This window comes from Myiozetetes cayanensis, unplaced genomic scaffold, assembly GCF_022539395.1.
Source record: "Myiozetetes cayanensis isolate MyiCay16 unplaced genomic scaffold, myiCay2020 scf13, whole genome shotgun sequence".
Classification (NCBI taxonomy): domain Eukaryota; kingdom Metazoa; phylum Chordata; class Aves; order Passeriformes; family Tyrannidae; genus Myiozetetes; species Myiozetetes cayanensis.
The window spans coordinates 14,945,817-14,968,981 of NW_026086937.1; the positions used below are offsets into that span (position 1 = coordinate 14,945,817).

Below are 23,165 nucleotides of genomic sequence, written 5' to 3' on the forward strand. Positions count from 1 at the left end.
GGCCACCGTGCTCCCCAAGGGCCACCCCACACTTTTCCCATCCCTGTGGCCCCAGGATGTTCCTGCAGAGGCACCCAAGGGGTGAGGGCTCTGGGAGCATCCCCTGATCCCCTCAGCCCCTCAAAAAGTCCTCACCCACTGGTTGTTCTGGGAGGAGGCAGGGAGCATCTTTGGGGGGCGCTCGGGCTGGGCTTGTTGAGCCAAGTGCCTCCTGCTCACTGCCATGGGCTCACTTTTACACACACAGTGCCCAAACACACCCTCACCCCCCCAGTGCAGTGCTCCCTGGCACCCAGAGCCCCCAAAGAACCACACAGGCACCACAGACCTCCATAAAATTCCTTAAATAATTTAATTGAAAAAAAGTCTTTCCGTTAAAAAATATTTTTACAAACGCACGCTCGCATTGATTTCCCTGGCTACTGTTTTCTGTGTTGCTTTTCTTTCACCATGGAGCACAGCTTTCCCCTAGTGTGGATCTGTATGAAAAGGGAGGTGGCAGGTACAGCACATGGAGAGCTGCTGGGTGCACCCCTGGGTGCACTCCTGAGGCTGGGGGAGACCCCAGGCTGGCTGCAGGAATGCTGCGTCCTGCCCCATGGGAGTAGAGTGTGCATGGAGAAGGCTGGGAGAAGGGGCTTGTTGTTTAAAATGAGCAGGGCCCCTCCCCAAAGCAAAGCCAGGCCAGGAGGGAGGGTTGAGGTGGGGATGTTTGAAGTGCACTGGGGCTAGTGGGACCCCAAACCTTGCAGCAGCAGTGGCTGGAGGGGCAAGGGAGGAAAGGAGCAGACCCTGTGCCCCACAGGGCTTCCAGGTGAGGAATTAGCAAGCCCCAAATAGGCTCTGACAGCTCTTTAGCCACTTGCTCTTAAAAGTCTCCCAGTGCCGAGGTTCCTTGGCCTGATCTGGGAGAGGGGTGAGGTCTGCCCAGCGCTGCTGTTTGGGGTCCCACTGTGGCAGGGCTGGGGAGCAGCCAGGGTAGGGAGCAAGCCAGGATGGGAAAACCCTGCAAAATGGGGCTGCAGTGTCCTCAGCAGCCAACGTTCCAGATACATCCTGCAAAGAATAGATGGTGGGACGCAGGGAGACCGTTGCCTGGTGCAGGACCTGCTGCCAGCTGCCCTCCCGGACTTGTTTACTGTTCTCTGTTGAGAAGGACGGGGTTAATAAGAAACCCAAGGGCAGGCCAGTTCCAAGGAAAGGGGAAAAACAACACCTGCTGTCAGCCTGGGAAGGAGGGGAGTAGGGACAAGCACTGGGGAGCATAGGGGTGCACCTCCTCATTTTGGGGAGCAACTGCTTGCCCCTCTGCACTGCCAGCAAAGCACCCCATAAGCCAGCCAGCAAGATGTACTGCAGCCAAGAGGGACGTGAGAAACCTCGGACAAGCATCTGGCGGTCCCACCTGGCTACTATGGAGCAATCCCCCCTGGACTGAGGGCACAGGGATCCCTGGCTCAGCTCTCCCAGGGAGCTCTCTTGCTGCCTGCAGCCAGTTGGTTCACCTTGGTGTGTTTCCACCTGGCTCAGCAGCCGCCATTTCACAGGGAGGAGTGAGGCCAGTGATTGAGGGATGCCCAGGGGCTGTTGCAACACTCCTGCTGGGGGCCAGACTCTGCCCAGGGGGAGCAGAGGAGGAGCAGTGACCTGGGGAGAAGCCTCAGGGCTGTGGGGACCCTCTGGCACTGGGATGGGCAGTGTGCATGCCTGCTCTCCACTTGGCTTTCACATTCAGTGTTCGACTCCCACAGTTTCAGCCTGACTTGAGAGGATGGGGGAAAAAGTTGCCGAGCACCTCTAGTACATTAGACGGAGTTTCCCGACTGGCTCTGCTCTAGGACTCACAACCTCCACCCTAGGCACCCCATGTGGAGTGCACCGGGTCTCCCAGCACCACAGGGTGGGTACAGCAGCACTGCCTGGTCCCCATGGGACAACCTGAAAACATGACAGCAAGAGAAGAGGGGAGCAGAAAAGGGCATAGAGCCAGCTTGGGGTCGGCCAGGAGGAGGAGGAGGAGGAGGAGGAGGATGGCCCTGGTGGGCAGCAAAGCTGCAGGCAGCCAGGCCCATCCAATGAGAGCGCGATCGAGCAAAGGAAACTCGGGTAAAATTCTTATTGCCTTTATTCTGCCCATTGCCTCCCACAGTCCTGCGGCCAGCACACACCCACGCACGCATGCACACACTCACGCACACTCAGGCACGCTGGGAGTCTCTCCCTCGGCTCGGAGGAACCGGGCTGCAGTGAATCCTCAGGGAAAGGTGAGTGAGTCTTTTGGCAGCAATCACAGCGTGTGTCAGGAGTGGGCAGCCGCGCCGGCGGCACCTGCTCCTTCTGCATAAAAGAGGAGGCTGGGGGAGCTGCGGCCCCCGGCGCAGCCCCCGCCCCAGCCCCGCTCTCCGGCCCCTCGGGGGGAGCGCGGCTGCCGTCGGTCCGGGGGCGGAGGGTCCCTGTGCAAACGTGCTGACGGCCTCGCTCTGCAGTCCAGAGCCGGCCAAGAGAACCAAGAGGGTAAGAGATGTGGAGCCGGGCACCTGGTCCCCCTCCCTCCCCTTTCTGCTCCCTCTTTTCTTTTTTTTTAATATATCTTTTTTTTTCTTTTTTCATTTTTTTTTTTTGCCTAACTCCCTGCATAGTAAATCGGGTTCGGGTTCTGGCGTGCAAAGCCAAGAAAGGGAGTGAAGCCTTCCCTTCGGACACGTTCCAGTGCAGACCCTTGGGCGGAGGGCTTGCCAGGGCTGGAGGAGAGGAGTGATTGTCTGGGGCTGGTGGCCCCAGCCCTGTCGCCGGCTTGGCCTCCCCCAGCTGCTTCCATTTGAGGACTAGAGTTAGGGATGGCTTTGGACGTGTCTGATGGACTCAGTGGACGGGTCAACAGTCTGTGGCCTTGGGGAGGTGAGGGAAGTGAGGACTGGGGGGAAAACAGGGTGAAAAGAAATCCAAGAAGCAGAACAACTCTTCAAACCGATGAGCACCGAGACAGGGCGGGAAGCGGGATGTGCCATCTCTGTCCCATAATCCATCTTCAATATGAAGATGTGTTGCTGCCTCGCTGCTCCAGGACACAGGACGAAAAGCTGGGCTCCCTCTCGGCATGAGTGCCTTCGATCCATGGAAGGGTGTCCAGTCCCATCCCGTCCCAGGCGACCGCCCGAGGCAGAGGAGCGCCATGTGGAGGGGAACACGGGAAGCTGGGCTGCACCGCAAACTGAACCTGGTTGGCAGGTTCCCTCGGTCCATTCCAATGCAGAGTCCCCTGTGGTCAAACCTGCACTGGGAGCGTCTGGTTCATCTGCAGCCTCATGTCCTGAATGCTGCTCAGTATCTTCTTCTGGTGCCCTGCTAGCGTCACCCCTATTCTCAGCAGGTCCCTGCAAAGACAAGGTGAAGACTCAGCCCCCCACAAACAGCAACATCAGCACGTGGCCCTGCCCCATGTAGCTGCAAGGCAAGGGACCTATCCGTCTGCATTACAGCCCTCTGCCAAGCTCTGGTGCTCCTCTAACACCAGGGGACTGGTGAATCCCAGAACTGAACTCCCTTGGGACTGGATGCTAAATCCCAGCCTTAACTCAGCCCACTACATGCCCAGGTGGGAGGAGGCAGCTGTCAGAGAAGCAAGTGACAAGGGACATTGTGCAGCAGCCCCAGCCCCAGCCCCAGCCTCATCTCTCCTCTGCAAGCAGGGACTTACTCTGCAGTCATCTGTGCCACCAGGTCAAAGGAGGCAAACCCGGCATTGACAAAGTTCTCCTTGTACCGTCCCATTTTGATGGCATCCAGCCAGTCTCCCACGGTGGTGAAGGTGGTGTAATCCGGGACGGTGCGGTCCAGGAGCGGCTGGGAGATGCTAAAGGGTGAGAGAGCCACAGGTCACAAGCAGCAGGAGACACAGAGGTGTAACTGGAAGCAGGGGATATTTCTTATCCCTGTCCTCCCACAGTCTATTTCCAACCACTCCAGCATTCCGTGGGCTTGGGGAAAGCCCTGGCTGGAAACAGGGATGCCACTGACCCAGACTGGACGCTGGCAATGACTTTCAGGCTGGCAGCGTTGCGGATGAGCTTGTCCAGCGTGTTGACAATCTGTGCAAACTTGGGCCTCAGGTTGCGGTCCCGCACCCAACAGTCCAGCATCAGCTGGTGCAGTGCAGTGGGGCAGTCCATGGGGGGTGGCAGGCGGTAATCCTGCTCCACTGCATTGATCACCTGCAGAGAGACATGCAGGTTGTGAGACACCGGGGCTCCCACAGGCAGCCTACAGCCCCCAGTTCCCCACTCCCCAGGGAGCACTTACGTCCTGGTTGGACATGTCCCAGTAAGGTCGCTCCCCGTAGGACATCACTTCCCACATGACGATGCCGTAGCTCCACACGTCGCTGGCTGAAGTGAATTTGCGGTAGGCAATGGCCTCAGGAGCCGTCCATCTGATTGGGATCTTGCCCCCCTGCAGAGATACACAGCTCCCTGATTTAGCACATACCTGAGGTGTCTCCCCCCACCCCCTGACCAGTGGATCCCTCACGAGTGTCCCATACCAGGGAGCTGGTGTAGGTGGGGTCGGCCGGGTCGTCCTCCAGAAAGCGAGAGAGCCCGAAGTCAGACACTTTGCAGACCAAGTTGCTGTTGACCAGGATGTTGCGGGCAGCCAGATCCCGGTGCACGTAATTCATCTCCGAAAGGTACTTCATGCCAGCAGCGATGCCTCGCATCATTCCCACCAGCTGGATGACCGTGAACTGCCCATCATTCAGCTGCCAAGGGAGAGATCAGAGGGGTTTGCAACACCCCAAACAGATAGAGGAAGGATCCCAACGTGCCACCGTTGTCTCCTTCATCCCTAGAGCCATCCCTCTTCTCCCACCCCATAATGGCTGTGCAAAGCATAGCCCCAGGGATTCCATCACAACAACATAGAGGGATGGGGAAAGGCTTGGAGCTGCCATCCCTCATGAGCAGCAGCCTCCAGCCCAGGGCAGGAGGGTATGGATGCTCACCCGGAGGAAGGAGTCAAGTGCGCAGTTCTCCATGAATTCCGTGATGATCATGACGGGGCGGCTCTTGGTCACCACACCCTCCAAGTGGATGATGTTGGGGTGGTCAAACTGTCCCATGATGCTGGCCTCGCTCAGGAAGTCCCGCCGCTGCCGCTCGGTGTAGCCCACCTTCAGCGTCTTGATGGCCACAAAGATCTCACGGCGGCCGGGCAGCTTCAGGCGGCCACGACAAACCTCTCCGAACTCTCCTGTGGTGGGGAAGGAGAGAGGAGGGCAGCACAGTGAGCCACGGGACAGGGTGGGAGGTGGCAGTCTCAGCAGCTGCCGTGCCCAGCCCCAGGACTTGCCTGCTCCTATGACCTCCTCAATTTTCACACATGAGATGTCAATCTCCTTGGCGAATTCTCGAACGGCTTCATTGGGGTCCTCATAGGTGAAGGGATCAATGTAGACCTTCGTCCCAGGGGTAACTGCAAGAGTAGGAGTCATGACCAGGAGGGACACAGCACAGGTGACAGATGCCAAGTTACTTGGCTGGCTTTCAGCCCTCCCTCGTTAGCAAAGGCTGTCGCTTTGCCTGTGCACAGGGCAGGAACTGGGAGAGAGCAGGCAGAGCCCATTTGCTCAGTTCTCACACTCACCATATTGCTGCAGCTTCTCCGTGTACTCAGGGTCGGTGTTGTTGCGTTGCTTCCTGCCCAAAGGAGACGAGAGGAGGTGTTCAGTAACCATCCCTTTCCTGATGGGGCAAAGACATTCACTGCCAGCTTCCAAATCCCAGCATAGACACTCTATGCCAGAGAGCCTTCCCTCTGGCAGTCTGTGTGCAGAGCCATCCCTCCACCCAAGGTGCTATGGGAGGAGATGGCCTAGTTGTGCTGAGAAGATGGCAGAGCACAGCTTGTGCTGGGGAAGGAGACAGGCACAGTCCTTCCACAGAATCCAAGGTCTGGGATCCCCACACAGCAGGTCTAGTCCTTTGCTCTCAGACCGGAGCTGCCAGAGCTCTGCCCATAGGTCAGGGGGAAAGCTCTGTGGCACACAACAGCAACCCCCAAATCCAGCTCTGAACCCACCCTTCCCTGCAAAGCCAGTACCTGAAGCAGACGATAGCGATCACCACCACAACGATGACGAACACCAACCCTGCTGTGGCCGAACCTACGATCAGAGGCAGTTCCTGGAAAGTCTTGCTGGTGGAGCCTGGATGGATGAAGAGACAGGAATCAAAGTCAAGCAGGGGAAGGAGCATGCATAGGAGTGCTGGGGGATGGAGGCAGCCCAGTCCTGGTACCTACCACCCTCCGCAGTTGTCTGAAACTCCGTGGGGAGGCTGTAGCGGCCATATCCAGCCACGGTGCGTGCCCGGACCTGCACCATGTACCGAGCATTGGCCTTCAGCCCGTCCAGCCGCACCGAGTTCTTCTGGCTGGTGACCGTGTTGGCGATGCCATCACTCTGGCCTTGCTGTAGGGGAGACATGTGGGTGTCACCTGTGTAAAGCCATCCCGTTTGCTGGCTCCCACATTCCCCAGGCACCACCTCTGCAGTGGCCCCCTTTGCTATGGAGCTGATGGCCAACTAAGAAGGGCTGGAGGAGGGAAAAGGCTGCTCCTGCTTTACCTTCTCTGAGTACTTGATCTCATAGTCAAGAATGATGCCGTTGGGTCTCTCTGGGGGAGTCCATGACAGGGTCATGCTGTTCCCCGTGCTGCTGTGCAGGTGCATTGTCGGTACGGCAGATGGGGCTAGGAAAGAGGGCAGGGGAATAATGAGCCACCGGTGTCAGCCTCCCCCCTCCACCATCCCATGTCAGTGTAGGACCTGCTTGGATGATCTTGGTGGAAAGGCATGGAACAGACTGGCTTCCCCCAAGTTTCTGTAAGGAGGTGTGATCTCAACACCAAGGGGAGCCTCAGAAACAGCAGGCTTCGCCCCACGCCTACTGGTCTGGGGAAGGGCCCTATCAGCCCAAACTGGGGCTCCCTCCCCTCCTCCACTTGCCAGGAGCTCCGCGCTCCACCCCACCAAGACCCATGAAATCAGATCAGAGCGCAGTGGCTGGAGATTACCAGCACGCTGGAGCAGGGCCAGAGCAGGAGGAAGGAGGGAACGGCAGAGCATTTGGCTGGCTGCAAAGGTTTGGGCTGGTGCTGAGCCTTCCCAGGCCCACAGGGGAGAAATCTCATTTCCTTCCTCCTCCCTTTGCAGCAGGCACGGCATCTCTGGGGTAGGTCCAGGAGTTCCAGAGCTCTCTCGGGCATCTGCCAACCCTACGCTTCTCCACTTGCATGTGTTCTGATCTCATCTCCTCAGGGGACACGCGTTAAACGGAGAGGACAGTTCACCCAGGGGATTAGATGCAGACACGGAGAGCCAGTTACGCGGCACCACAAAGGACTGCAGCCTCCCAGGCTGTCAGCAGGAAACCTCTGCTCCGCTCTACTGCGGAGATCCAGCCCCTGCTCCCTTGCAGCTCCACTGACCTGCCTGGTTGGTGGTGATGTTGACAGAGGCAAAATGGGGAGGGTAGGGACTCTTGTTGGAGATGCCATTCACAGCCTGGATCTCGAAGGTGTACTGGGTGTGGGCCATCAGGTTGCTGATGTAGATGCGTCGCTCGGTGAGGCCGAGCTGGCGCGGCACGAACTCCACGTTGTCGTCGCAGCGGGTGCACAGGCGCCGCTCCACACTGCACTTCTTGCAGATGATGTTGTAGAGCAGGTCATCCCGCCCGCCTGTGTCCTGTGGCTCACTCCACTCCAGCACCAGCGACGTCTCGTTCACGTTGGAGATGACATTGCGGGGGGCTGAGGGGACACCTGCAGGGAGAATGGAGGGGTAAGGGATGGCATGTCCTCATGCCCAGCTCATGCCTGGTATGGGCCCAACACACTCATCCACCCCCAGATGCGGACCCTTGCCACGTCCACAGCTCCCCTCACCTCCCCTCCTTGCCCAGGGCAGGACTTACTGGTGCAGGCACTGTCTGCGGGGTCTGTGTCTGCCCGGAAAAAGCCATTTCGACAAGTGCAGACCATTGCTGCTCCAGATGTCGTCCGGCTGTTGGGAGGGCAGGGAGAGCAGGGACCTTCCCCCTGCTTAGACTTGAAGGTTCCAGGGCCACACGCTGGAGGAAGGAAAAACAGACGTGAGTTATAAAGTAAAACCAGAAAGCATCCACCATCCCCACCAAGGCTGGGCAGATCCTTCCCCACTGCCCTGCCAAATCTTCCATCAGTGGCTTGAAGGCTACTTACAAGCCTTTCCATCACTGTCAGCCATGCCCAGGGATGTGCAGTGTGGGCAAGAGTGGGCTGCCAAAGGGCAGGAGCAGCAGCCAGCCCAGGCACAGCTCTGCCCAGGAAATGCTGCGCTCCAGCAGCAGGCCCAGGGTAATCAAGAGGTGGGAAGAACTGGTCACCACCAGCAGTACCAGGGGCAGGGCAGGTCCATTCAGAAGAGCACATCATCAGTTTAGTTTCTTCACTGCTCTTCCCAAGGACTTTGTCATGCTCCCTTCCCCAGCTGATTTCCAGACCGAGCACCCTCTGTAGGGTCACTCATCCATTCTCCAGAATTTGAGCTGGAATTAAGGCTCAAAAGGAAAGGATTTCTCAGCCCTGCCTGCAGCAGCCCCTGCAAGAGGCCTCCACCATCCAAAATCAGCCACTCAGCCCCAAACCTTCCGCCTTGGGCTCTTCAGCCACTTCTCAGTCCCGGGGCGGTGGCACCTCCCAAGGTCGGCTCAAGTGGAGCGCTGAGCGAGATGAAAACATTCCTGCAGGTCCTTGGCTAAAGAGCTGCTTCAGCATCACTGCCACCTCCCTCCTCCACTTCCGATCAGGGTCCTTCAAGGAGCCATAAGTCCTGGGATATGGCCCGATTGGCACCACAGGGTGTTTATTTGTAATGAGGGGCACGTGAAAGGATTAACAGCACTTGAGCTGAGGAGCAGAGTGGCCTCGGGAACCCGACCGACACCTCAAAATAGCCCAATTTATCACAGTGCTGCCCAAGGAAGCGGATTCTGTGCTCTGTGTTTGCAGCCGGATGAGATGGGAGACCTGCTGGCGCCAGCTCTGCTTTGGCATAACCCTGTTTGCCACAGCTGGGGCAGCATCAGCACCAATGGCCCCAAGGAGGGCACATCCTCCTCGCTCTGCCAGGTTGGGGAAGCTCCAAGGGCACGTAACCAGGCAGCCCTGTCCCACCTCCCACCCTGTCACACATCACCATGAAAACAGGAGGAGATTTCCTGGTGCTTCACCAGGCTGTGGCAAGCGGAAGTTTCCTGCTATGAGGCATCTCCTGACACCCTCTGTGGAAGTTTTCTGGCTGGCTGCAGCCCCACATGGGGCGTGGAGCGCTGCTGAGTCACATGCTGCTGGGCCGGCCCCGCAGGGACCTGCACGCAGGTTTGGGGTGCCATCCTGGGCCCCTGGTTTGACCAGACACTGTGAGGCAGCAGCCCCAAGGGAGAAGCCCCACTCCAGCACGGTGCTGCTGGGCAGGGGTACGTGAGAGCAGCCCCTCACAGGGGGTGGCACCCCGCTGCCATGGAGGGGACTGTGTGCTCTCCAGCCCCATTGCCTGCATGGGTGGTAGGAGCTGCTTCCTGCTTCCAGGGTGTGAGCCTTCTGGCAAGGAGACTTCTTTGGTCAAAACAGGACAGACCACATGGCTCGACTCACTCCAGTTCCTTGACCTGAGTTCACCCAGCCTCTGGGCCTTCCCTTTGGAAATGAAAGCTTAGCCCGTCTCGACTGTGCAGGCTGGAGGGCAAAGGAGTGTGCAGACCTGCTCCTTGGCAAGTGATGGGAGGCCAGCAGGTCCAGGGCTCCCATCTCCCCAGCCTGGGACACCCTGGCCACCACAAATGTGTCTTTATGTGGACAGCAGATGCCTAGAGGTCGCAGAGCAGCCTCGGCACAGGCAGACCCACCCCGCTGGAGTCCCGGGCGGTTCAAACTGGGTGGATGCAGATTCACACATAAGGAACCAGATTGTTGAGGAATGAGAGATGACTGAAACCTCTTGGACAGGAATGCTCTGGGCTCAGAAAGCTGCCAAACATGCTTTGGTTATGGAGAGGAGCCCAGATCCATCAGGGACAAAACCCCCTGAAATAACAGGCTTGTTAGGGGGAGAATGAAGTCAGAGCAACCAGAGCTTGTGTGAAGCTGACAGCCCAAGCATGGCATGGGCAGCTGGGGACAGCCAGGTACTCTGCAAAGGATGCAGGAGGGATAAGGGCACTTGGCCTCCCGCACACGCAGGGTCAGCTGGTGCCCAGTGGGTTACAGGTATGGAGGGGACAGTGACCTCCTGGACACGGGAGAAAGGGACAGGCAGAGCTGCCCTTGGCACAAGGGCACAAGGGGTGCCCTTGCCACCCCACAGGAGGGCCCAGTGCAGGCACAAGGGGTGAAGGTAATTTCTTCGCATCCTCATGCTATCCTGGTAGAAGGGGGGTGAGCCACATCCTAGCCCTGTTAAGCAGGGAAAGAGCTGGAGAGGGACTGAGGCCCAGATGCACTCCAGTGTTTAAGTTTCCAACTCTGCTTAATAAATCAGAGCATAAAGACCTCGGTGGCAGCATGACAGCTCTCTGCCGCCACATTTGAAGGCTGTAACCGAGCTGAAAGCTGATCCCAGGTCCCCGGTGGATAAGCCGCTGTGTCATCTCTTCTCTGCAAGAAACTGCCTGTACAACAACCACTGTCTTGGCCGGCATGCCACGGAATGAGCCTGGGAGCTCTGGAGTGGGAACGTGACTCCATCCAGCCGGAGCTGGGAAGCCAGGCTCCCCTCTCCCTTCTGAGAGCTTTGCATAAGCATTTTTCCTGCTGAAGTGTCCTCAAATAAAATAACAACTCTGAACCTCTGCACACAGATCACATCTCCTGGTGCTGTGCTGCGGTCACCTCTGGGGAGAACATGACAGTCACTGACAGCCACAGGATAACAGGTCAGGGAACCGAAGCGGAGCTCCCCGGTCTGAAGAGGAGCTGCTGGTTTGATGGGAGGAAGAGGCAGTCTGGCCTGACAGCAGGGATCGGCCTCAGAGGGGATTTGTGTGGGGTGTGGGAGGGAGGAGGACAGTAACAAAGCCCTGCTGCAAAGCTACCCCTGCACCCTCTACGGAGCATTGCACAGCCGGCATGGCACGGCATGGCAACCCCGGCCATCCGGCCGCTTCTGGCAGCCCCTCCAGGATTTTCATCAGTCACCCATCTCCAGGCCCTGATCCTGCCTCACAGAGCTGCAGCACAGGGCTGGGGGAAGAGGAGGGCACTACTAACAAATACAATCCCCACATTGGTGAATAAAATCCAAGGAAGGGAGCTGAAAAAAACACCGAAATAAAACCTTCCTGGCAGCAGCAGAGAGCAGTGACTCATCCCACAGGCAGCCTCCATTATTGCACGGGATGCAGGCATGCAGCAACGAACCCTGAGTACATCCCCAAAACTTTGGGGTTCCCTCCCTTGGGAAAGGCAGGGATAGATGTGACACATTAGGAAACACTAGCCCCAAACTACCGTGTCTCATGTCTCGACTGCTTTCCCATTCACACTACACTATTCCAGCATCCTTCCAGCTATTTCTCTCCCTGTAGGATGAAGCAGAATGCCTTGCTTCAGCCTAGATAAATTAAACTGATCATATCCCTTTGCCCAACAGCCCTGTAATTTCTTTAGAGGCAGCTGCTGGGATTGCTTGGGACGATCTGTGCTTTATGAACCCGCATGGCTCACTCCCTTCCCACTGTTGTAAGAGGCTGCAGATGGAGCAGAACTGTGGAAGCAACAGCCTGGCTATAGCTGAGGCGGTAACTCTGTTTTTAAGTCTCTCTTAAAAGGCAGTTATTTAAAAAAAACCCTAAAATAATCACACTTTGGGTGAAAATATTTCACACCAGAGCAGTCCAAAAGTGGATGGAGCAAATCTGAAGGGAGGGAAGGGAAAGAGCCCTCAGGGGTTTGAAGTGGCATCCAAAGAACAGGCGGGAAAACATTTTTATTCTTTTTTTTAAAGAAAAGAAAAAAAAATTCAATAAGCAAAGCTGCCTCTCAAGCCACAGTGGGTCACAGGCAGGACAGCAGGGGCAGATTTCCTCGAACGTGTTACAAGTAACCCATTGTGGAGCTGCCTGGCTATAAACCGGCAGTTCTCCCTGCCTTCCCTGCTGCTGCCTTTGATCTGGGAGCCCGGGCAATTAATCCCAGGCAGTTTCACTTCCTGGGTTTCATGCAGCAAGCCCATGTTGCAATGCAAAGATGCAAACAGTTGGCAAGTGCAATGCTTGCTTGGCAATTTTTTTTTCTTTAATTCAGGGTGATGTTTCCATTAGTCACTGATTGCAAGGGAAATTTATTTTTGCAAAAATTCTGGTTTTGGCCCCAGCCTGACCTGCACTCACCTACTGACTGTGCCCAAATGTTCAGTGGCTGCTGCCATGAGGAAAGGGACATCAAAAAGGCTGAGAAATGGGTCTCAGGAGAGTGTGGTGTCAGGCTGAACACTGTCACCTCAGGTGCTCTTATGGTTCGGGTATCCACGGACTGCACCACACAGCTTCCATCTCCCGAGGGGGGCGTAGGCTCTGGGGGCACTGTGGCCCTCCTCCAGGACCCCCATGGACACGGGGACAAGCAAGGAGTGGGCTCACTGCTCACCCTGGCGTGGCAGCCAGCCAGACTCCAAACCTTTCTTTCTTTGCGTGAAGCCAACGACATGAGGGGTGCAAACCCCAGTGAATTTGGCACTGGGGAGCACCTTGACACCAAATCCTCTGAACAGTTTGAGTGCTTGCTAACCAAAAGGAGAAGAGATGGGATCAGGGGAAAGGCTGAACCCCAGGGACTGCAGGGCTTGGCGTGTAAATGCAGTGCGACCCTGTCTGTGGAGGAATATGGGGCCCTTTGTCCCCCTCCCTGGCCAGCAGCTCCTCTTCATCCTGCAAGAGCTGCCTCTGCAGCTCTGTGTGGCAGGGAGTGTGTGGGAAGCGGCACAACCCCCAGAAGGACCGTGTGCTAATTAAATAAAGATAATGAGGCTGAGAATGAGATGCCAAATCAATGCTGTGGCAACTCAGGACTAGAGCGCCAGGTACCAGCCTGGCGTATCGCCTTACAAAGCATGCCAAAGAAACTGTCTTCAGCCGGGCAGGATGAGCCCTCTGCTCCCGAGGGAGCGGGATACAAGCTGCATTGTAACAGGTCTGAATGCAAGGCCTAATCTTGGCTCCGGATGGAGATAAAGAGAAGGAGGAGGAGGAGGAGATCTTCAAAGGCCACTGAAAGTCTGGGGAAAGGGGGAGATTTACAACAGGGCTTATCCCATCTAAGCAGTAACAGGGTATTGTTATTTATTAAAATGCCATCTGGCACTCTGGAGTGCTGCTCGCCCGCGCGGTGAAGCCTCAGAGGGCTCCCCGGGATGGGAGTGATGAAACCCCAACTCTGTGGAGCTGCATCCACACCTCTCCCCATGGGGGCTGGGAGCCTTCTCGGTGATGCTGGACTGTCGAAATGGGGTAAGGGAACATCCAGCCAAGAGCAGAAAAGGGAGCTGCAGCTCCAGCTTCTCCCAGCCCTTCTTCAGCTGTTTCCACTTAAAACACACGATCATATGGCGGAAAATCTGATCCTACAAGCGCAGCGCAACTTTCCCAGAGAAACGTGAGGACACCGCCGCTTCTGCCCAGCAAGAAGGCAGGCTGCCGGATGGAGACGTGCCTGTGGCTCAGCGTGGCTTCCCTGCCTGCTGCAGAAGAAGCTGGGGCTTGGGGGGAAAATCAAAGGTGCCGAGAAAGCCACCACCAGCTGGGGGGATGTGGAGATGGGACCTCACTCCAGGCTCCAGTGATGCCCTGAGCCCAACCTGAGGAGCCCTCAGTCCTGCCTTGGGACACCCTGGATAGGCAGAGCCCAGATGCTGGCTGGAAACGGTGTCACCTTGTGCCCAAACCCCACTCTCTAATGGGAAAGAGCCAACACTCTGTACGGTCTAAGATCTCATAGTACAAGGAAGAAGGAAACCAGCTCCCCAGGATCGTGGACCCCAGTGCACAGTTTTAAGTGTGGACGGATGCCTGGCACCGGTGTCCATCTGATCCAGGAGGAGCCAGATCGGCTGCTCTCCAGAGTGACGTGGGGACTGGGACACTGAAGTCAGGGCTGTGCTGGCATTGATGGCGCTGGAGGCTCTGGACACCCGGCAGAGCCGCAGCCCTTTGGAGAATGAGCTCTCCCCAACCAGCCACAGCGGCACAGCTGACAGCCACACCACTCCCAAAGCCAACGGAGAGGCCAGCCTGGCCCGAGCCCCACATCACGGGCCGTCCCACATTGCGTGGCCCCTGCCAAGAGCAAAGGGCTGGCGCCAAGAATCCCGTCATCGGCGAGCACGAGGCATCCAGTGCTGGGGGCCCAGCCAGCATCCCACTCCCTGCTCAATGCCTCCAGCCAAGGGGAACAGCGACCTTTCTGCCCTAAACCCCAGCCACCCCAGGGCAGGGTCCTGCCTGCCAGAGAAAGTTCCCAAGGAAAAAATCACCCCAAGGGAAGTAAGATCCACCCAGACAGATTTTTCCTTATCAGTACACCCAAACTGGGGTTAAACTGCAACACCAAAGTTACCGTGGGAGAGCATGGCAGCTGCAGGAACCACACAGGGCTGTCCTACTGCTATGGTAGCTCTCCACCCCCAGCATCTCCATGGGCAGGATGTGTTTCCCTCTCTTTTGAGCAGGAACAGGGGGCTTCAGAACCCCTGCCTTCATGCTGCTCCCCACCCTCCCTGCTGCTAGCTTTCAGCACTGTCAGGGGGAACATGCATCCACATGGCTTCTCCCACAGCGCAGCGGAGCCCCGATCACCACCAGGGTTTCCGAGTGCCTCTGCACAAGCAGTGTGAAATCACACTTGCCAGGAACAATCAATCGCCCCAGCCAAGAGCACTGCAGGAGGGAGAGAGGGGAGATGCTGGATACGGCAGCAGTGGCGAGAGAAAGGTTTTGGTCATGCTCAGGGGCTTAAGATGCGCTGGATCCCTGATGAGGACCATGCCTGGAGCTGCAAGGAGATGCATCCTGCAGAGGGTAGCACTGGTGGTTGCAAACCGGTGTGTCACAGCAGACACCGCACCAGTCCAGACCACAAAGGCTTTAAGGTTTCCAAGTCAAACTGCAGGTCAGTCCTCTGAGAAACCACCCTGCTCCCTCCTCAGGGAAAAACCTCCAAAACCAAACCAAGCTCAACACAAAACCACCTCCACCGCGTCAACGCGTCCGTGGGGACAAGAGCCATGATCGCTCCGCCACGCGCCTACCTTGGCACTGGGTATCCTTCATGGCCGGCTCATACCCAGCGGCACACGTACACGCTCCCACAGGTACCATCCACTCGCCGTCGCCATTGCAGTACAGTTTTAGGGGCACAGACACCTCCACTGCGTTGGGGATGCAGGTGCCTGGCGCGATGACCAGAGAAGTGGGCTCAGCCCCTGTTAAAGTCTCCGGGAAGATAGCAAAGCCAGCAATGGTGTTGGAGCATTTCTTGTAGAAAGCCCGGACGGAGATGAGGGACATGCAGGCTCCCAGGTCCTGGAAGGCGAGGTAAAAGCCATTCTTGGAGAGGGGGCCAAAGCTGCGCACCTTGGTGTTCACGCGGCCAGACTCCAGCTTGGAGAAGCTCTCGTCTGGGGCAATTGTATCCACTTTGATATAGGGGTTCTCCATCCAGAAAGGGCTGTTTGCAGAGGCAGAATCCGTATCTGACTCATAATAGAAGAGGTTGAAGGTCTCTTTGCAGGAGCCAGGGATGTTGGGGATGCTGTTGCAGTCCCGCACAGTGAACTTCAGCTCCACATAGACGCGCTGGACGTCCTGGCGCTGGATGAACTTGGTGCGAAGCCAGTTGTTCTGGTTGGCCTCCCGTACGTTGCAGACCTGGTACGTGCGGATGGGGTTCATGGCCTCATCATAACCGCTGACTTCTTCCCACTGTGAGCGAGAGGGGAAGGGTTAGATCCCCAGCTAGGAACATCAGTGCCATGGACACATCGTAAATGTGGCTGGGGGTGGGAAGAGGCAACAGTCAACAGGGAAGGGCAGCAGCTGCACCTCTACCTGTCACAACCCTCCTGGTCATCAAGGTGACTAAGAGCAACCCAGGCCAAGGCCCACAGCACTCCCGCTTCGCTGACACAGAGTCAGGAGGAGATGGTTTCATGAGGCGAGGATAAGCATGGGAGGGAAGGACAAAGATGCAGCTCCACAAAGGCACTGGTGAGCAATCCTGATTCCCGTGGGGCCAGGGCCAGCTGCGCCCTTTGGAGGTCAGGACCAGGGCTGGCTCCAAACTTACCCCTGTCTCCGGATGAGTTGTCCATGCCAACTCAGAGGTCACCCACTTCGTGTCCATCAGGGTCTCTGGAGAGAAAGGAAGGAGAGAAAGAAGTAATTGGAGATGAAGGCCAAGATTAGTGGGAAAAAAACAGGAGGAGTGGGGGAGAGGAGAGCTGAGCCTGACATTTCTGTGGAAAACAGCAACTTGGGGGGTGAGACATGGTGGGAGGAGCAGGAGCAGAGCAGACAGACTCCAGATTTCTCTTCTCCCATCAGGAGTACAGGAAGAGAGAGGCGTCCCCAAAGAGCTGTGCCAGAGCAGGCAAGTAGCAGGACAAGGAGATGGCCAGGTGGTGAGGGGGGAATGGGGACGGGTTGCCACCCCTAGCCACCAGCACAGCCAGTTGTGCCCCCCGGCCAGCACAGGGGGTGCCAGAGGAGGGAAACCGGGCGCCCCCGTCTGCTCCCTCCCCCTTTGCTTTGGCAGGGTGCATATTTACTGTGGCTGGGGTTGAAAGGGCCCGTTCCCATGACAGGGCGGTGTGGGCCAGGCAGGTTTATCCAGAGGAGGAGGGACTGGCAGGCTGCTCTCCCAGAGACGCCCCACATCACTCATTTTACAAGAGGGGAGAAGAATTTGACCGTCTGGCCAACATTCCTGGAGCAGACTACAAGACAAACCACCCCGGCAGCATTCCCCAAACAGCCCCAGCCCCAGCCTTGGGGGAGCGGGACGCTTGTCTGGGAAGAGCTGCAATTGCAGGCAGCTGTCGCTAATCCCGGGTAGAGCCGCGTGGCTCCGCGCGAGCACTGCCGCAAAAACCAGGAGCAAAACGCAAGGAAGAGAGAACGGCAACAGGCTGTGGGGCCAATGGCCCCTCTGCGGGCTGCTGGCCCTGTGACCTCCACTCCAGGGATGGCCTCTAGGCTGTTTGGAGGGGAGCAGGCACCTGGAGGTGTCTGGATTGTGGGTCTTCTGGACCCTTTTCAGACTAGGGGCGGTTTGGCGCAAGAAGGGTGCAAGTGCCTCGAAATCCTGATGTGCTCAGAGGGGCTTTGGTGCCTGCCCCAAGCAGGACTCTGGACCAGTGCCAAAATGCCTCCCTGATGAGGGCATCTCGCTCCCCAGCTGCAGGCATGGCCCCATCCCAAAGCCCATGCAGCTCCCCAAGGGCTGTCCGTCCATCCATCCATCCATCCATCCATCCAACCATCCATCCCTCCATCCATCCATCCCTCAGCCCACCCAACCCCCAGATGAGGGGCAGGGAGCCATGGCTCACCAGCCCCTAGAACCAGCAGTGCGCTAGGATCCGCTCACTCTGGCTGGCTGGGGCACAGGACATGCCGGGGCAGCTCAGCTGTGCCGGCACCACGGCTCAGCCCCAGAGCAAGAAGCAGTTTCAACTTCTTTCCCTCCACCCCAGGAAAACCACAGGCTGACCCGGCCAGGGAGGAAGTGTGGAGGAGGAAGGAAATATTCACGCGTCGCAGGGTTTCGGATGAAGCCCGGCTGGAGGTAAACACCTTCCTCCCGCGTCCCACCCCGGGGAGACCCGCCAGCAGCTCCTGCGCCAGCACCCACAGACAGGCCAGGAGCATGGGCTGTGGGTGCCACTGCGGCACAGATAAACAAGCACATTTGGGGACACGTGGGCTCTCTGACCTGCCTTGTGGTTTGCCATGTTCCCAGCCAGGCCAGTGAGCATGCTTCTTGCCCAGGCTGCTTGACTGGAACAAACACAAACACAATCCCATCGTAGGCTGGTGGAACTAGCAGTGGACATGGCATGGGGGACAGAGGAAGGAAAACCCTCATGGTGCCAGCTCCCCATTGAGAGAGGGGCAGGGAGGCAGTCTGTACAAGAAGATACCAGCTCTGATTTGCAAACACAGAGGTGGTTACTGGGCAGTAGTTATTTACCATTCTTCAAAAACACAAAATAGAAGCATCTGGCAGAAATGAAGCGGGAGGAAGAAGGAGCCCTCTGCCAAGTGGGTAAAGCAGGAGGGCTGGGGCACAGGATGGGCAAGAAGGTGCTGGACACCCATGAGGCAGCCTCTGCTCGGTTCCATGGCACTACCTGCCCAAGGAACACAGTAACCTACCATCCCTGTCCTTTCCCATTTCCCACACCAGTTATTGAAGACTGGTAGAAGCTCAAGTGCAGCTCTGTGTGGCCACAAGACTCCCAGGGATGCTGCTGCACTCCCCAGAACCCTGCATGGGGTGGCTACCAGGGTAGGCGGGCAGCACCAGAACATGGGGGAGCAGGTTCCAGAGTGGAGCTGCCCACAGCTCTCCGAGGGACAGACCCCGTGCTGGCTGCCCTAATAAGGGCACAGCAGTGCTTTGAGGGCTCAGACACGCCGTGCTGGCGGCAAGCAGAGCCAAGCGTGTGCTCGGCACCGACAGCGCTGCACTGCCAAGTCCTGATGGGGATACCCTGTGTGGGTCCAGCCAGAGCAGGGCCCCACTGCCGGCATGGGCAGTTGGTGGGTGTTTCTATGGGAGGAGCAGGGAAGGGATGCCCTGCGTGCTCAGGGCTGGGGCTGCTGATGGATGAGCGGCTGCAGCAGTGAGTCAGGCTGAGGAGATGGGAATCTGGGTGCAGGGTGTGCCCACAAGCTGGGCGACACAAGGATCCCGTGGCAAGCCATGGCACAACTTGGACTGACCAGATCACAGGGGGAGTTTGCTTCCCAAACCTGTCCAGAGTGTATGGGAAGCCTCCTGTACTCCAGCAGACTCCATGTAGGAAGCCCTTGCCATGGCAGTCGTCCCCTCCAGCAGCGTCCTTCCCTGCGAGTTTCAGTCCTGAGCAGAATCTTAGCTTGGACAGGAGGCTTGCTGCCTGCATCCTAATTTGGCAGCATCTGCCATCTGACCAGCAGAGGAGAGAAAAAACTGACAGAGCCAAGCTGGCTGTTGGTGCGAGAGCCACGTAAACCACACGGAGAGAGTGGGAAGGGGAAATAATAAAAATAAAATCACTGAGCAACTCAGCTAAAGGAAATGGGCTGAGCGCAGAGGGCAGAGTGGGTTTCCTGCAGCCACAGGATTGACCCAGGCGGGGTCAGTGGAGCTTCCCAGACCCTCACAGCCTGCCACAGTGAAGGTTGTGGGCGGATGGCCCCATGGGCTGCTGTGCTGCATGGTCCCAGGGCTGGTGGCACATGCTGGGCTGAGCCACAGAAACCGCTCTCTGCCTGTAAAGCTGCTGCAGAGATCTCACAGAGGACTGGCACCAAACCTGTGTCCTCCCTCACACAGACACCGGGGTACTCCAACTGCTGGCAGCCCACAAAGGGCATGTGCTAGTGCCCAGGGTGGGGAGCCCAAGCACTAGGCTTCATTGGTTCAGGAGCAGACAGCTGCTCTCTCCCTCTGGCATGGGGTGCCAGAGGTGGGCTGAGAGGTGTCACTGGTGATTTCCCAGTCCAGTTCAGGTTTGCAGGTGCTTTGGAGGGACGTGAACAGTGTCAGGGCTGGCTGAACAGTGAGTCAAAGCCACTTCAATCCCGCACGCCACAGAGAGAGCCTGGTCCCATTAGTCAACGGGAAATTGGCTCCCAATTTCGCCAGCTTGGGGATGTCAGCCTAAGGCTTGCTTTATCACTGTCTGCAGCGCTGGGAGTTGTCCTCTCCTTACCTTCAGCTGGGCAAAAGCAAGGGATGGAGCAGAAGCCTTGCTATGCTCAGCGAATGCAGCTGTCATGGTCAACCCCATATAAAAGCAAAAGTTCTGTGGCAGAGTGGGATCTGGGGACAGGGAAAGAGCCTTACTCCTTGGTCAGGTCTTTGAGCATCACTCTGGCTGCCTCTTCCCTGCCCTGCAAGTCTCCTCCCAGGCACATCCTGAGCTGCAAACACAAGGGGTAGCCCCTCAGCAGCCCTCCCATTGCCTCCACAGAGTCCCAACAGTTCACTAGGTGTCTGAAGCCCTGGCAAGGACCCATCTGGAGCCAGGGACCTCTTTCTCCTGGTGCAGAGGCTCAGGAATGCAGCGTGCATGGTCTGAGGCCAGCGAAAACGTTTGAACTCCCCCCTTAAGAGGCCCAGAGAGCCCGTCTCGCGCTGTTGAGCGGCAGACGCGCACGGCAGCAATGGCTGAGCCAGGAAAGAGGGGGGAGAAATATCAAAATTCTTTCAAGATGAAGCCACTGGGGAAGACTCAGTCGTCTCCATCAATAGGCTCCAATTTGAATGCTCTCTCCTTTGAATACAGGGACTGATGGCTTTTGTCAGGATGTGCTGGCAACATAGCATACTAGCTCCTTGCCCCAGTGAGGAGAAGGCAGCTCGCACAAGTCCAGAGCATCCTGAAAGAAGGTAAACGAGGGAAGTTACTAAAGACGCCCACGCAGCTTTGCTGCAAACAGAGGAACCTGTTCTACAACGTGCCCATGTTTTCTGGGAGCCATGCACACCGCAGCACCATGTCTGCAGGAGCTCGGTGTGGGGCGAGTGGCTTGGACTGGCCGTATGGTCCACTTGCCCCATGCTGAGCTCCTGCACACACCATCGATGGCTGGGCCATTTGCCCCAGGACATGCCCCACCATGGTGGCTGCTCATAGTGGTGCCAGATACCTCTCCGCCTTGCTGCTATGCTTTTCTCCCCTGTAAGAAAAAGCAGCTTGTTTAGGGATGTACTTTAAATCTTGGTGACTGCCTGCTAGTCAAAAAGCCACCGAAAGGGGCATCTCCGCATATATTTTAATTTCCTTCTTGGTTTTGAAGATAATTACGGCAGGAGTGAGTGGCCTTGCATGCTCCCCATTCAAGCACCTATTGGTACAATTAATCCCGGCACTGTTCTGAGCAGCGGCACAAAGGGCCTTTGGTGTAAGGTCCTTTATCTGGGAACAAAGAGCTGCCTGTGGGAGAGAACCTGAGGTTGCACTTTTCCCGCTGACGAGCGTTTCCCATACACAAAAGCTGAGCCACACTGAGCACCCTGAGAGCGCGTCAGGTCTGGGAGACCCCGCAACACGTTTTCTTGAAGCATGCAGCTCATGGGGATCCTTCCTCCTCCTCCTCCTCCTCCTCCTCCTCCTCCTCCTCCTCCTCCTCCTCCTCCAGGAGGGTTCTTCCCTCTCTGACCCCAGCTAAACCCTGGATCCATCCTCCCAGGAAGGGGATGTCCCTGTTCCAAGGCTAGGTGACTCCACACGCTGCCTGCATTGAGGAAGCTCTCCCATTCCGCTCAGCCCACCACGCTCCGTGGATGGAGCACAGCAGCTTTGGAGCCGTCGTGTGCACAGGAGGTGGCGTGCTGGGAGGTTTCGGCACTTGGCAGCCCCTTGTGCTGGAGCTGCACTGCGGGGAGGGGAGGCTCTTGCTGATGTAGCTGAGAGCCAGGAGAGCAGGGAAGGGAACTGAAGCCAGGGAAGGAGGCAGCAGGCAGGACATCAGTGGACTTGGCAGCACCCAGGGTGGGCAGAGGGTACCCATGGTGGAGGTGCCAAGCGTGGGGTTTGAGAGTGTGGGGAAGGTTCTGGCAGGCACTGTCTGCCAGCTCCCTCTGCAGGGACAGGGCTGGCAGCACTGCCAGCATACTGCACAGTCCACATGCCCTTGTCCTCCCCTAGGAATCCCATCTCTCCCAGGGACCCTCTGCATGCCTGCCCAACCGAGCATCCAGTGAAAGGCCAGGGGCTGTGCTGGTCCCACCCTTGCCCTCCCTGGCTGTCAGGCCAGGCAGGCCAGGCAGTGCGGTTCAGCCCAAGGGAAGGGCTGGAGCACTCCCTATCACCACCCACGCTGGGAACCTGTCCTTATGCCGAGTAGGGCGCCTGCTGCTCCCCAGTGCCGAGGGGGAAGACGCGAGGCTGCCGTGGGAGCCGGCCGCCCACCTCATCCCTCCCAGGGGGACACGGGGGCTCTGACCGCCCAGTCCCACCAACGTTCACTTCCCCAGGTCTGGGGCAAGCCAGTGAATTGTCAATGAACTGGGAACAAAGGGAAGAGAAAAGGGGAAAAAAAAAAAAAAAGGGCCTGTATCACAGCTGTGGCCCTTCATGCCAAGGGCGTTTGGCCCATCATCAAAGGGGATTGGATTTGCTGAGGCAAATGATGACACATCCACTTCAAGCGGGGCAGGTTCTGCCTGCTGCTGGAGGCGAGCCACCAGAGTGAAGAAGTACTGTGGGCACTTAATAATAGACTCATTATTTCTGCATTATGGCAGGGCCCAGAGGCCCCAACTGAGATTAAGGCCCCTCTGCACACACACCGCGCATGCACGCGCGAAGGCAGGCAGCCCCTGTCTGGAGAGCCCAGCCAAGGGTGGGCAGCACTGCCAGTCCTGGTACCATGCACCACTGCCGGTTCCAGCCCTGCCAACACCATGGTAAGCTCACAGCAGGGCCCAAGACTACCATTCCAAGGATGCTCCAAGAATGCATCCTCTATTTCCCAATCCCACACCTGCACTGGAGTATTAACTTTATGCCAGGAGACAGTCCCATGGCTCTGAGCCACTGGCCTCCTGCATGTTCCTCACAGTCCCCCCCATCCAACCCCAAAGCCCTTCACCTTCTGCATGGGCCAGATCCAGCTTCCAGATGAGTGGGAGCTGCCTGGCATGCGGGACGGAGAGGGACAGGAGTGCTCCCTCCATCCAGCCCTGCCTTGTCACCGACCCACTAACCGACTGAAGAGGGTTTTCCGGCCGCGTGCTCCTCGCCAGGAGCTGTTTCCTGACGGCCATGAGACAGACTGAAGCATGTGAGGGAGGACAGGTGCCAGCTCTGCAAAAGGCAGATCAAGTGGCAGCGCCTGGGATGCGGGGAGGGATGGGTGCTC

The 23,165-nt window shown here is 57.5% G+C and overlaps 1 protein-coding gene across 3 annotated transcripts in view; it reads right to left on the reverse strand.

Annotated features, from left to right (window-relative positions):
- Positions 1-371: 371 nt before the first annotated feature.
- Positions 372-23,165, reverse strand: part of EPHB3 (EPH receptor B3) — a 35,463-nt gene continuing 12,669 nt past the window's right edge. For 2 of the 3 annotated variants that reach the window (XM_050308228.1, XM_050308226.1), the window contains exons 2-16: positions 16,375-16,439; positions 15,338-16,010; positions 7,974-8,129; positions 7,486-7,821; positions 6,623-6,747; positions 6,298-6,466; positions 6,097-6,202; positions 5,641-5,738; positions 5,347-5,469; positions 5,000-5,247; positions 4,541-4,756; positions 4,300-4,449; positions 4,018-4,211; positions 3,698-3,853; positions 372-3,374 (exon numbers count right to left, since the gene is read on the reverse strand). In XM_050308228.1, the coding sequence (XP_050164185.1) occupies positions 3,266-3,374; positions 3,698-3,853; positions 4,018-4,211; positions 4,300-4,449; positions 4,541-4,756; positions 5,000-5,247; positions 5,347-5,469; positions 5,641-5,738; positions 6,097-6,202; positions 6,298-6,466; positions 6,623-6,747; positions 7,486-7,821; positions 7,974-8,129; positions 15,338-16,010; positions 16,375-16,431 (2,916 nt within the window). In that variant the 5' untranslated portion in view covers positions 16,432-16,439 and the 3' untranslated portion in view covers positions 372-3,265. The remainder of the gene's footprint in view (positions 3,375-3,697; positions 3,854-4,017; positions 4,212-4,299; positions 4,450-4,540; positions 4,757-4,999; positions 5,248-5,346; positions 5,470-5,640; positions 5,739-6,096; positions 6,203-6,297; positions 6,467-6,622; positions 6,748-7,485; positions 7,822-7,973; positions 8,130-15,337; positions 16,011-16,374; positions 16,440-23,165) is intronic. The other variant, XM_050308227.1, reaches the window with a different exon arrangement.